At 40.3% G+C, this 12,277-nt stretch overlaps 1 protein-coding gene across 1 annotated transcript; it reads left to right on the forward strand.

The window, feature by feature from the left end:
- The first annotated feature begins 1,968 nt into the window (after positions 1-1,968).
- On the forward strand, positions 1,969-11,717 carry ldhd (lactate dehydrogenase D). The gene is made up of 11 exons (XM_037682659.1): positions 1,969-2,078; positions 3,236-3,348; positions 3,448-3,589; positions 4,526-4,667; positions 4,820-4,979; positions 5,059-5,258; positions 5,844-5,972; positions 7,257-7,384; positions 9,594-9,684; positions 11,066-11,177; positions 11,392-11,717. The coding sequence occupies exons 1-11, from the start codon at positions 1,998-2,000 to the stop codon at positions 11,570-11,572; spliced, it is 1,479 nt and encodes a 492-aa protein (XP_037538587.1). The 5' UTR covers positions 1,969-1,997; the 3' UTR covers positions 11,573-11,717.
- Positions 11,718-12,277: the final 560 nt, after the last annotated feature.

The raw sequence follows: 12,277 nt of genomic DNA on the forward strand, positions 1-12,277 counted from the left end.
TATTTTACATAAAATAATAAATTTTAGCATATTTCTGTAAATATTGTTTGAAGTATAACGCTGTGAAAACAAACCAAATATTACATATTTAGCTGTCAGAAGATATGATATTTTTCTTGTTTTTGTGTAATTAAAAATGTGTTTTTAGGTGTATTTTCCAGAATAATTTAATTTTAAAGAGTTATGGAGATACAACATTGGTTCATCTTTTGAATTTATGTTTTTTTCAAAGATTATTCATATGTCAGCATTGAGTGACTTAACAAACAAACAAATGCATTCTACTGAAAATAATAAGGTGATGTTTATAGAAAAAGCTCCAGTTCATCGTGAGCAGCTCGACTATTATCAAAAATTAAAAAGCATCAGCACATTGTCCTGTGTCCTCTTCACTGACTTCCTGTCTCTGACAGAATCCAGAACAATTCATCTTCTGATACATCTGTGTATACATCTGCTCAACCCACACATCAAGTCATTCTCTCCGTTCCAACAACTCCTCTCATCTTCAAATTCCTGGAACTGAGCTCAGCATCATGGGGGACCGAACCTTTAGCTCTGCTGCTCCTCATCTGTGGAACACCTGAGGGAACCACAAACCACAGAATCCTTCAGGAAATTAATAAAAAAAAAAATGTGTTGTCCTTTTTATGGCCCTGACTGATTTCAGCAATTTTATTGTTACTGTCAACTTTTTTTGTTTTTGACCCTTGAAATGTAGATTTACAAATGCGACGTGCTTTTGAAATTGTTTGCATTAGTATTATTTATTATTATAGAAAAAAACATAAAAGTTATTCAGAAAGCCTGACTTTTTAAAATGGGTGTTAAGGCCAAATAAAGTTATTGAATTAACTGTAAGCTCAGTGACCTTTACAATAAAGTAACAAATTCTGCTCCTTCTCACATTAAACTTATCCAGAACCACAAAACGTGCTCAGAGATCCAAATGTATATTTTGCTGTGATTTACATTTTACTCTTTTTAAAAAATTGAGTTGTAAACTGTTGACAGTTGTTTGTAGTTTTACACTTTAGAACAAAAGAAAAAAAACTAAACTTTTATGAAAATGAGTGAAGCATTTCCAATAATTCTCAGTCATGTGACCTGACTAAGAATCATTGGATTTGGTACCTGGATGATTGAGCATGAACTTTTTGTTGCCTTGAACCACTTTGGCTGTGGCTGCGCCTGGGAGGAGTCGACGGGGGACATGACGCCCCCCAGAAACCATCTTAGCTCCAGCAAACTGGTTGGTCCACGTAAGGAGTTTATTGCTTGGTGGGGAAACAGTTAACTGGAACTCCTCTGACTGATGAAGCCCTCTGGATAGAGGGTGAAACGTCTCCATAAAAAAAGAAACTGTCCAGATGACCTGACTGAGAATTATTGGATTTGATACCTGGATGACTGAGCAGGAACTTTGTCACCTTGGGAAGCGTTTCACCACTTAACAGTGGAAGCCCATTTAAGCCCTTAGTATGTTTGTGGAAAATTAATAAATACTTCTTTGAAATAAAAATAATAATAATGCACATATTTTCATCAAGGTAATTTAATTGAACATATAAATAAGGACAGTTAAGCAGATATTTGATTGTTACTCATTAAATTTTCTCTAATAACCACACTGTGTGGCTGGAAGTTAAATAAAGTGGTAAACTGTGTACAAAGTATCAGAACAAACCGATTAGTTGTTCTCTTGTAGAAATCATATTCACACATATTGCAGAAAACTTGACTAGAAAATGGCTACTGTTTGCTTTTTCTATTGTGGTTATAAACATAAATATTTTTTTATAATGTTTTTGATGAAAGCTACAAAGAAGCTCGGCAGAGGAAGTAACGAGGCCTCAAAGCCTCAGAGGAGTTCAATGTAGTTTAAAAAAAGGACTGGGTCGAGATACGTTTTATTTTGAAAATAATGGAACGGAAGTTACCGGTTGTGGACTTTACCAACCCGGAAGTGTTGCTGACATTCAATTCGGTGAAAAACAATGCTGCTCGGCCGGAGTCTGTGTCCCAGGCTGCTGCCTCTCCGTCAGAGTCGCAACGTTAGTTCAGAAGGCACCGCGAGGGTGAGTTATTAAAATAATAATAATAATAATTGAGTCTGAGCTGCTGTTTGTTTCTCGAGTTCTGTGACAGAAGGTCATGCGGACTAAAACTAAACAGCGAAGGTTGTGCTGTTGCTGCAGAATCCGAGGAAACTCATAAATCACCTGTCATAAATAACATGTTAACACACTTAAAATATAAAACATGCACGCAGCATTTTTCAATATAAGCTACTGTCATGCAAACAAATTTATTTATTAAAAATCTTTTTTTTTTTTTCATTCAACCTTTATTTAGACAGGTTAATCCCATTGAGCCTCGAGGACTCATTTACAAGAGAGACCTGATTTCAACAAAGAATGATGACAACAATGGACAACAGCAACAACAATAGACAATCATAAAAGGCATACATATTATTATTATTATTATTATTATTATTATTATTATTATTACAAATTAAAATAAGATGGCAAAAAAAGTAGCAAAAACAGCTAATTATAAGACGAATGTAGAAAACTAAAAACAGGAACATGTCTGCATTGGTTCTTGCCAGGAAAGAAATCCACTGCGATTATTAATCTCTTATACAAGGATGTCCTGGGCAAGGATCAAGGTGCAAACAAGCCATTACATTTACAAAATGTACAAAATACTGTGTTCCTATTCACTGACAGATTAAATCAATTGAAATTATTTGCTTTAACATTAACCTTCTTTTAATATTAACAAAATTACTCTATTTTAAACTTTATGCTTTGTCATTTTTTACATTCTACACATTTTAGTTGTTTTGTTGAAGAGGTTTTGTTATAATTATGAATATTGTTTTTATTATACATAATTATAAATAAATAATAATAATTATGAATATTGAATATCCATCATAAACTGTTATCATTTGGTCACTTTGGGGGGGGGGAGAAGCAATCTAATTACAAAATTTTATTTAGTGCTTGCTTTATATTGAATTGTGGACTGATCAACTTGAGATTCAAATAAAAATGTCTAAATTTTACATGTTGTGTTTTTATATAAATACTTAAATGATATTAGTACACCCTAAATAAATATCCGTCTGCTCTGTTTTTGGTGCATTCATTAGCTTATGGTGTCAGATTTATAGTCCTCCACCTCCTCCTCATGACTGTCCTCCATGTTTTGTGTGTTTTCACAGAAGGCTGCTGTGGACAAAGTTCTCTCGGTCTTCAGGTCCATATGTGGAGAGGACGGTGTTTCATTGGGTGAAGCAGTCAGAGAACAACACGGCAAAGATGAGTCTGTACACAAGTAGGTCCCGCCTGTTTACTCACTTCAGCTGAGTTTTACAAGAACCTTTCTAAATATGTGCTAGAAAAGTGATGATATTCTTGTAATGCTACCCTCCAGGTGTCGCCCCCCAGACGTGGTGGTGTTTCCCCGCTGCGTGGAGGAAGTCAGCGCTTTGGCCAAAGTCTGCTATGACCACAACCTTCCCATCATCCCGTTTGGCACGGGGACAGGCTTGGAGGGAGGGGTCGGTGCTGTGAAGGTGAGAGAATATGTGCAGATTGGGCTCTTTCTTAGAAATATCTGTTATCATCATTATAATAACCGTTTTTATTAAGAAACACTTTGACTCTGAAATGTGTTTTTATATTTAGGAAAGAAAGTTGAAAATACAGTAGTCCCTCGCTACTTCGCGGTTCGACTTTTGCGGACTCACTCTTTCGCGTTTTTTCAACATACGATTGTACACGACAAAAAAAAGATTGTACATAACAAAAAATATATTGTACACGACACACAATTGTCAACTTTAATATTACTCACATGATTGGGACAGGACGGGATACTGTGCAGTAAACAGTTAACGAACAAAGATACTTCAGGCAGTCGCCACCGTTTTGTAGTTTTCTTTCAATAAGCCTATACTGTAACGCCAGTCCAAAGAACTACACAGCCCAGAAGCCAACAGTGCTTCTGGCTGCTGCTTTCTGCTGAAATGGAGGGAAAGTTTTGCAACGCAAGGCCACAGAACTGGCAGGAAAGTCGCAAATAATCCTTCAGCTTCCTGAAGCTCAGTTATCCACGTGCTCATCAACCTGGACGGGGCGGTGGACTTCGTCACTGCAGGGCAGGTCTGCAGAACAGGAAGTGAGCTCTACTGGAACTGAGCTGCAGAGCTGGTGAGTAAAATTTTGCAGTACTGCACAGTACATATATGTATGTTGTTAAAATGACGTAGGCTTAAGAGTTTAGAAGATTGAAAGAGTGTGGGAAGGGTTTATAAAGCCTTTATATATATATATAAATACTAAATAAATAGAACGTTCCTACTTTGCGGATTTTCACTTATTGCGTTGGTCACTGGAATGTAACCCCCACAATAATCGAGGGACTACTGTATATCAAACGTCTGCCATATTATAGTCAAATGAGAATAAGCTGTGTTGTGCATCTGTTTTATTTCATCCCTACTCCCTAGGGTGGTGTGTGCTTTAGTTTAAGGAACATGGACCAGATCCTGGACCTTCACCCAGAGGACTTTGATGTGACGGTGGAGCCCGGCGTGACTCGGAAAGCCCTCAATGCCTACCTGCGAGACACCGGCCTCTGGTTCCCTGTGGGTCAGTCACACGGTTTCACAACAGCACAGTAGAGGATGATGATGGCCACTTATTTACCTATCATCAATAGTTAGTTATCATTCTATGTTAAATATGTAACGAAATACAAAAAGAACTATGGACATTTTTGTTTGTTTGTTTGTTTATCTCAGATCCGGGAGCAGATGCCTCTCTGTGTGGCATGGCTGCCACCAGTGCCTCTGGTACCAACGCAGTGCGTTATGGGACTATGAGGGAAAACGTTATGAACCTAGAGGTGGTTTTGTCTGATGGAAGCGTTATACACACAGCTGGAAAAGGCAGACGCCCCAGGTGTGGATCAGAAATCACGCATGTTTCATCGATGCCCGGTGGGACTTAATTACCTTCATTTTTTGTTTTCTGTCTTCAGAAAAACATCAGCCGGCTACAACCTGACAAACCTGTTTGTAGGTTCTGAGGGCACCCTGGGGATCATTACCAAATCTACATTACGTTTGTACGGCATCCCAGAGGCCATGGTGTCGGCTGTCTGCTCTTTCCCCTCCGTCCAGGCCGCTGTAGACAGCACCGTGCAGATTTTACAGGCTGGAGTCCCCATCGCTCGCATAGGTGAGGAAAATTGAAGGTAAACAGGAAGTAAGTTGCGCTCAGTGTCTTCTTCAGAGGTTTTCGTGTCGTTTCCTTCAGTTGTTCTTGGTGCAGCAAGGCGACGGGGGGGGGACAGGTTGCTCAAAGGGTTTGTCTTGATTGACTCAGTGGAGTGTGAATGCACCAGCTGAAAATGTAACAAATGTTCCAACTTTGGTCCCCCCCATCAAACCGAGTCAACCAAACCGTCAGGTGTGAAAACACTTAAGCTGTCCTGGAGCACACTGAGGGAAGCCGATTCTCCCAGAAATCCTTGGTTTTCAGTTTGACATCATCTTTTCAGACTTCTGTTTTGCGTAACGGCAACAGATCGGCAACTTTACACACAAATATACAGTTGACTAATAAATATTTTCAGCATTTTAATATTATTTTACTCTTTACAACTTTTACTCTTCCAACATGGGAGATGGGTGAATTGTGAATTCAGCTTGAAAATAGAACAATATAAATTAAAATGAGATTTTTATAAAAGTCTTGCGTATTTGCGTCACACTGACATTTACCTCCTCGCGTTATTTTGTTCTTTCTGTGTTTATGATCCAGAGTTTCTGGACGATGTGATGATCGATGCCTGCAACAGGTTCAGCTCCCTGTCCTACGCCGTGACCCCGACTCTGTTCCTGGAGTTCCACGGATCCCAACGAAGCCTTGAGGAACAAGTCACCACAGCCGGTGTGTGAGTGTGCAGACAACCGCAGGAAGAAGTGTTTCTTTAAAAATGACAAACATCTTATCCCTTCTAGTGTATAAATTACAGTAGAGTTGCATTCGGGCCCAAAAAACCCGGCCCCAGCCCGTAGCCATCATTTCTGAACCCCACCCGACCCGACGAATTAACAGTAATTACAGGTCCGAACCTGAAAACCCCTAACATTTTAATTAAGTTTTGACTGCTTATATAGTTATTAACGGTCAGCGGACGCACGGCTGAATAAAAGGGGCAGAAGAGCTGAGGGGGTGTTTGTCCTTTCATGGCCATCAAAGCACATTATACCCCTGCTTCTTCCTGCATTCTGCATTATTCAGACACGGACCGCTCTGACATGTCTGCTTTGGGATCTCACCTGTTTGGGTCGTTAGCCACGTGCGTAAGCTGAGTGCGGGCTGAACGTCCATTTGGGCGATGGATCGCTTCCTGGCAGGATAGTCCCATCTGAAGCTTAACTGAACCTTATTTTACCTCTTTCAAGGCCGGTCAGCTCGCGGTGAAATGGCTGCATGCGGCTGTTGATTGTATGGCAATATGTTGCCATATGATTTGATTGTATGGCAAGCCAGGTTGCCATATAATTGGATTATATGGCAAGCCATGGTGCCATATGATTGGATTGTATGGTAAGCCATGTTGCCATATGATTGGAATATATGGCAAGCCATGTTGCCATATGATTGGATCATATGGCAAGCCATGGTGCCATATGATTGGATTGTATGGTAAGCCATGTTTCCATATAATTGGATTGCCAACCGCACGCGTCCACTGACGCAATCAAAAGCCCGACACCAACCTGGCCCGCCCATCCAGCACATTATTAGGGCCCGACCCAAACAGCTTCGGGCCCGGGTTAGAAATGACAGCTCTAAAATTCAGTTACAAAAAGGTTGAACTAAATTTTTAGACATTAAAAGTTCCCATCTGGAAAGTTTGAGCAGAAAGAGCAATAAATGTGGATCTTTTTCTTCAAACCAAATTATGGATGCAGACTTGAGGCAGTTAAATGATTATAGCAGGATGTTGGACATATTTAGGATTTCATTAGAGACATGCTTAGACAGAGTTTTAAACTGAGGGGATATGACGTTAACACTTTCTGTTTGGCATTGAGATCAGTTTTATGCTGTAACGTCTTCATACATATCAGATGGAAATTAATCCCAACAAAGTGACAGGCAGGCAAATAGGTTTTAATTTGTTGAATTCTGAGGTATTTATGGATCCGTGTGTGGTTTTTGCAGAGGAAATCACTCAGAGTAATGAAGGTTCGGACTTTCAGTGGGCTCGGGAATCAGAAACACGAAATCGGCTGTGGAAAGCCCGCCATGATGCCTGGTATGCTGCACAGGCTCTCAGACCAGGCTGCAAGGTAAACAAATCAAGATGTTATATCATGCAGTAAAACACAGAGGAGAGGGCAAAAGTAAAAAAATTAAAATAAAGGGAGAATAGAAGCTTCACCAGAGAGACCAAACAATTTATTTAAAGCATTTAGTATGCTTATAGCTGACTGGTGACATTTGTCCAACAATATTCACATAAGATTCACAAGATTTACTTCTGTGAATTTGAACAAAAGCAACAAAAAATTTAAAGAAAACCACATCCTCACGGAGCTGCAGATTAATTAATTTATTTGTATTTGCTGCAAAGAAGAGAAAAAAAAATGCTCACATGCAGCTGAAGAGACCTGAAATTATAGATGAATTATTTTATTTTTGTTTAATAAATTACAGCAAAATAAGTAATATCCACAGAATGGTGGTGCAGTTGGTAGAGCTGTTACCTCTCAACGAGAAGGTTGCCGGTGCAATTCCTGGCCGGGAGGCCTTTCTGGGTGGAGTTTGCATGTTGTCTCCGTGCATGAGTGGATTTTCTCCAAGTACTCCAGTTTCCTCCCACAGACCAAAAACATGCACGTTAGGCTGATTGGTAACTCTAAATTGTCTCTAGGTGTAAGTGAAAGACTGAATGGTTGTTTGTTTCTATGTGTCCCTGTGATGGACTGGAGACCTGTCCAGGGCCCACCTCTCATGCAACGACTGCTGGACATGGGCACCAATGACCCCCGCGACCTGAAAAGGAAGAAGCTGGTAAAGATAATGGATGGCTGGATAAATAGTATGTGTAAAGTTTGGAACTACGTTCGTTTTCTCTACCCACTTCTCCTTTTTGTGTCACGGGGAGTTGGTGCTTATCTCCATCAGTCACTGTGCGAGATGCGGGGGACACCTTGGACAGGTGGGTAGTCAGTCACAGACACATAGAGACAAATGAGACAACCATTCACACTCTCACACTTTAGATTTACAATTAGACTATTTAGAGTTACCAAATAACTGAGGTCTGTGGGATGGAACATGGAGAACAGGCAAACTCTACCTGAGTTGAACCCGCGATCTTCCCGCTGTAAGGCGACAGCTCTGACCACTGCTCCGCCGTGCCACCCCTTATGGTGCACACAAGAACAAAAAAAAACTTACTTATACACAGCTGAGTCATACATATAATCTTCAGCATTTTAATTTTACTCTGTAAAATATAAAACAACGTCTCACTTATGGAAGCAGTTTCTTGAATTAGAGCACATAAGACGCGTGCCGCCGTTTTACCCGCCAGAGACAGATTGTATAAAAGGTCAATAAAACCTTATATGAGCAGAGAAAGCACACCTGAAACAATAATCTGTAATAATCATAAAGTCACTTCCTTCAGTTCTGCATTGTTTAGAGCTCTTTACCTCCTCCTTGATCTTCATCTATAGTTAAAGAATACAGCTAAAATAAAAAGAGCGCATCACTTGAAGGAATGCATGTCAAGGCTCAAGATTCTTTCTAGTCATTTGCATCACATGTGGTACATGAGGTGGAATGAAATTGTGTACTTAAGGTCCCAGTTACACCCCAAAATAGCAAAACTATAAAGTATAAAAAGAAACAGTATACAAGGATCTAAGATATACACTAAACACTAATAATGTAAAATAACATGGTATGTTAAACAGCAGCCCGAACATGAGTCTGTAGTGAACAGATGGGTATAAACAAATATGAAATATGATATTGCCCACATGCCAGAGTTTGAACAAATTCCCATTCAGTTGGTGCCTAAAGTATATGTTATAAATGACTCTCATCTACTACTGGACCAAGCTCAGTATCTGTCAATTTGACTGCATCCTATCCATTTTTGTGTTTGCTGTAGTCAATTGGCAGCCATCTTGAATTGGGTTGACTTTTAAAGCTAATCCACAGTAGATGTTTTTTCAAAGCACTGTAGGGAATAAATTCTGTAAAGCTGACAGTTTGACTTAACTGCTTGAGCCAGAGTCACAGAGATGTTGGGTGTTGTGCCTTTTAACAGCGAGCCTGTGTGTGATAGCTCAGTGCTACACAAACATTTATTTTTCATCAACATCGCCCACTTGAGGCCACGTCTCGTTTTGTCTCGTTTTGTCTCGTTTTGTCTCGTTTTGTCTCGTTTTGTCCAAAGTTTTAAATATAAACACTGCAAGAGACAACATTTTGGTGCCATTCCAATACTGTGACCTTATCTTCTGTGTGTATGTGTGTGTGAAGGCTTACTCCACAGATGTGTGTGTCCCGTTGTCTCGACTGCCTCAGATCATCGTTGAGACAAAGAAAGACCTGATTGAGAGCAGACTGACAGGTGAGGGCCTGAGGGAAATATGAGTAACGCTAACTTGTGACTTCATTTAATTTCATTCAGTGTAATTTAGATTTATTACTCAACAACTAACACTGGGAGCCTGCGGTAGCTCGGTGGTCAGTACTGCTGTCTCCTTAGCCTGAGGCTGAAAGTTTGAGGACAGATTGCAGCAGGAAGGGCATCCAGGGTAACACGGTTGTCAAATCTTTCTTGCGAGCCCTGCAGAAGGGAGCAGCCACATAAACGGCAGCAATCACCACTACAGTAGTCCCTCGATACTTCGTGGTTCGACTTTTGCGGGTTTTTAACGCAAGATTGTATATGACACACGATTGGCAATGGGGAAAGACAGACCCCACCCCTGCCCCCTCCTTTCTTTTTCTGAGGCTGTCATAGCAGAGCAGAGACGCAGGTGTCTCTGCTCTGCTATGACAGCCTCAGAAAGCGATAGGGGGGGGGCAGGGGGGGTCTGTCTTTCCCCATCATTACTGCTCAGGGAGCAGGGATGAACAGATCAGATGAACAAATATAGAATATTGGAGAAACTGCTTAGGTGGAAACATAAGAGTGAATCAATAAAAATAAAAAAAAGAGAGTGGCTGAGTGTGGCTCACTCAGGTATAAGACAGACCTCCCCATCCCCTCCTTTCTCTTTCCAAGGCTGTCACAGCAGAGAAAGAGAAAGGAGGGGTTGGGGTCTGTCTTTCCCCATCGTGTCCCAGAGACACACAACAGGAGGGCGTGCAACAGACAGCTTTGGAAAAAGAAAGGAAGGGGGGGGGGGGGGGGTCTGTATTGTTTATTTAAAATAATCAAGTGCGACCCAAACAGCCTTTAGGAAGGAGAGCAGGAACTTCAGGCACGAGGCGATCAGACAATCGGGCAGGGAGGCAGAGACTGGCGCAGCGCACAGGTGCAGCAGGAGGGAGAGTGGGAGTGACACATATATATATAAATATAAATATATATATATATATATATATATATATATATAAATACTAAATAAATATAACGTCCTACTTCGCGGATTTTCACTTAACATGTGGGGTGTCTGTACTGTAATCCCCACAATAAGTGAGGGACTACTGTATATGACTACATATAGTATGTATGAAGTTACTTTATGGTGTAAAAATACTTCACAGTATTTTAAATTTCCATCTGATAAAAGAAAAGAAATGGCTAAAAGGCTCGTTCAGATCCTTTGAAGTGGAGTTTGCGTGTAAAGGCTCCATGTAATGAAATTAGCATGTTGCTAATGTTAGCCTGTACTCAGTGATGTGTTGTGTAATGTTTCTTAATTGAATACATTCACATTTAAAACACAAAAAGAAATGACACACTTTTCTGCTATGTTTAAAATATGTGTGGTTTGCTTCAGGGCCCATCGCTGGTCATGTGGGTGACGGGAACTTCCACTGTCTGATGGTGGTGGATCCCAGTGATCCGGATGAGCTGCACAGAGTCCACCTGTTCACCGAGAGGCTGGCCCGGTAACATCAGATATCTTTAAAATGGAAATTAGCATTCAAAGCTTGCAAGACTTCAGATTGTTCAGACTGACATTTCAAGAGACAAAAATATCTGTTCAGACATTTTCTGTCTGTTTACAGTTAGTTAAATCATAAATGAGGATTTAACGCTGATGCGTTTCTCATGTTTTTGTTGTATTCTTAAACCTGAACATGTTATTTTGTTCCTCTGCAGGCGAGCACTGGCCATGGATGGAACGTGCACGGGGGAGCACGGAGTGGGTTTAGGAAAGAGAGTGCTGCTGCGTGAGGAGGTGGGACCGCTGGCCTTCCAGGTCATGCAGGGTCTCAAGGACACCCTGGACCCAAAGAACCTGATGAATCCTGGGAAAATTCTGCTGCACGGAGAGCTATAGACTGTACTTTCATTTGAAGGGAATCACAGCTAGAAGAAAATTATAGCAAATGCTGTATAAAATCAAGCTACAATCGAATCAAAACAATAAATATTTCAAAATTAATCAAAGTTTAATATTTTTAAATTAACTTTTAATAATAAAACAGCAGGACTCGGACTTCTAAAAGGACATACTTGTAGTTTATGGAGAAATGTAACATATAAAACATTTTTTTAATTTTATTTTACAATTTTAGCATTTTTGCAGCTTGTTTTTAGCTGTGAATAAGTTGTACACTGATCACCAGATGGTTCCCGAGGAAGCGTGACTGAAATCACATCATCTGTTATAGATTTTCACAAAACTAACAAATTATTTAATGTGAACTTGGAAGTTTTTGGTCCTAAAGGTGGTCAAGGTACTTCAATGCTCAATTGTTTTAAACTACTGAATTAGCAACATTGAAATTCCATTAAAGTGGTTTAAGATGGACAGTAAAGAGTTCTTGCTGATTTGAGATCCAGTTTAGATCCTGATCAGTATCTCGGCTCATGCAGGACTTTGCTCCACCACACGGCGTCAGCAGCAACCCTCTGTGGGACAGATCTCATCAGTCATGTGAGTCTCTTTGAAATGGATAAAGTAAAACGTTTATTTCTGCCTCGGTGGTTTGTTACCAGTGTTGTTCCAGTTCACAGCCATAAACGGAACATTAAGAGAGAG

Source organism: Nematolebias whitei, chromosome 10 (genome assembly GCF_014905685.2).
Source record: "Nematolebias whitei isolate Nwh7 chromosome 10, NemWhi1, whole genome shotgun sequence".
Taxonomy (NCBI): Eukaryota; Metazoa; Chordata; class Actinopteri; order Cyprinodontiformes; family Rivulidae; genus Nematolebias; species Nematolebias whitei.

What these genes read in the sequence shown, in the direction of transcription:
- ldhd (XM_037682659.1), top strand. Translation starts at nt 1,998, where the DNA reads ATGCTGCTCGGCCGGAGTCTGTGTCCCAGGCTGCTGCCTCTCCGTCAG. An exon ending in GGAAAAGGCAGACGCCCCAG is followed by an intron (nt 4,980 to 5,058) that starts GTGTGGATCAGA and finishes TTCTGTCTTCAG; the next exon opens with AAAAACATCAGCCGGCTACA. An exon ending in GGAACAAGTCACCACAGCCG is followed by an intron (nt 5,973 to 7,256) that starts GTGTGTGAGTGT and finishes TGGTTTTTGCAG; the next exon opens with AGGAAATCACTCAGAGTAAT.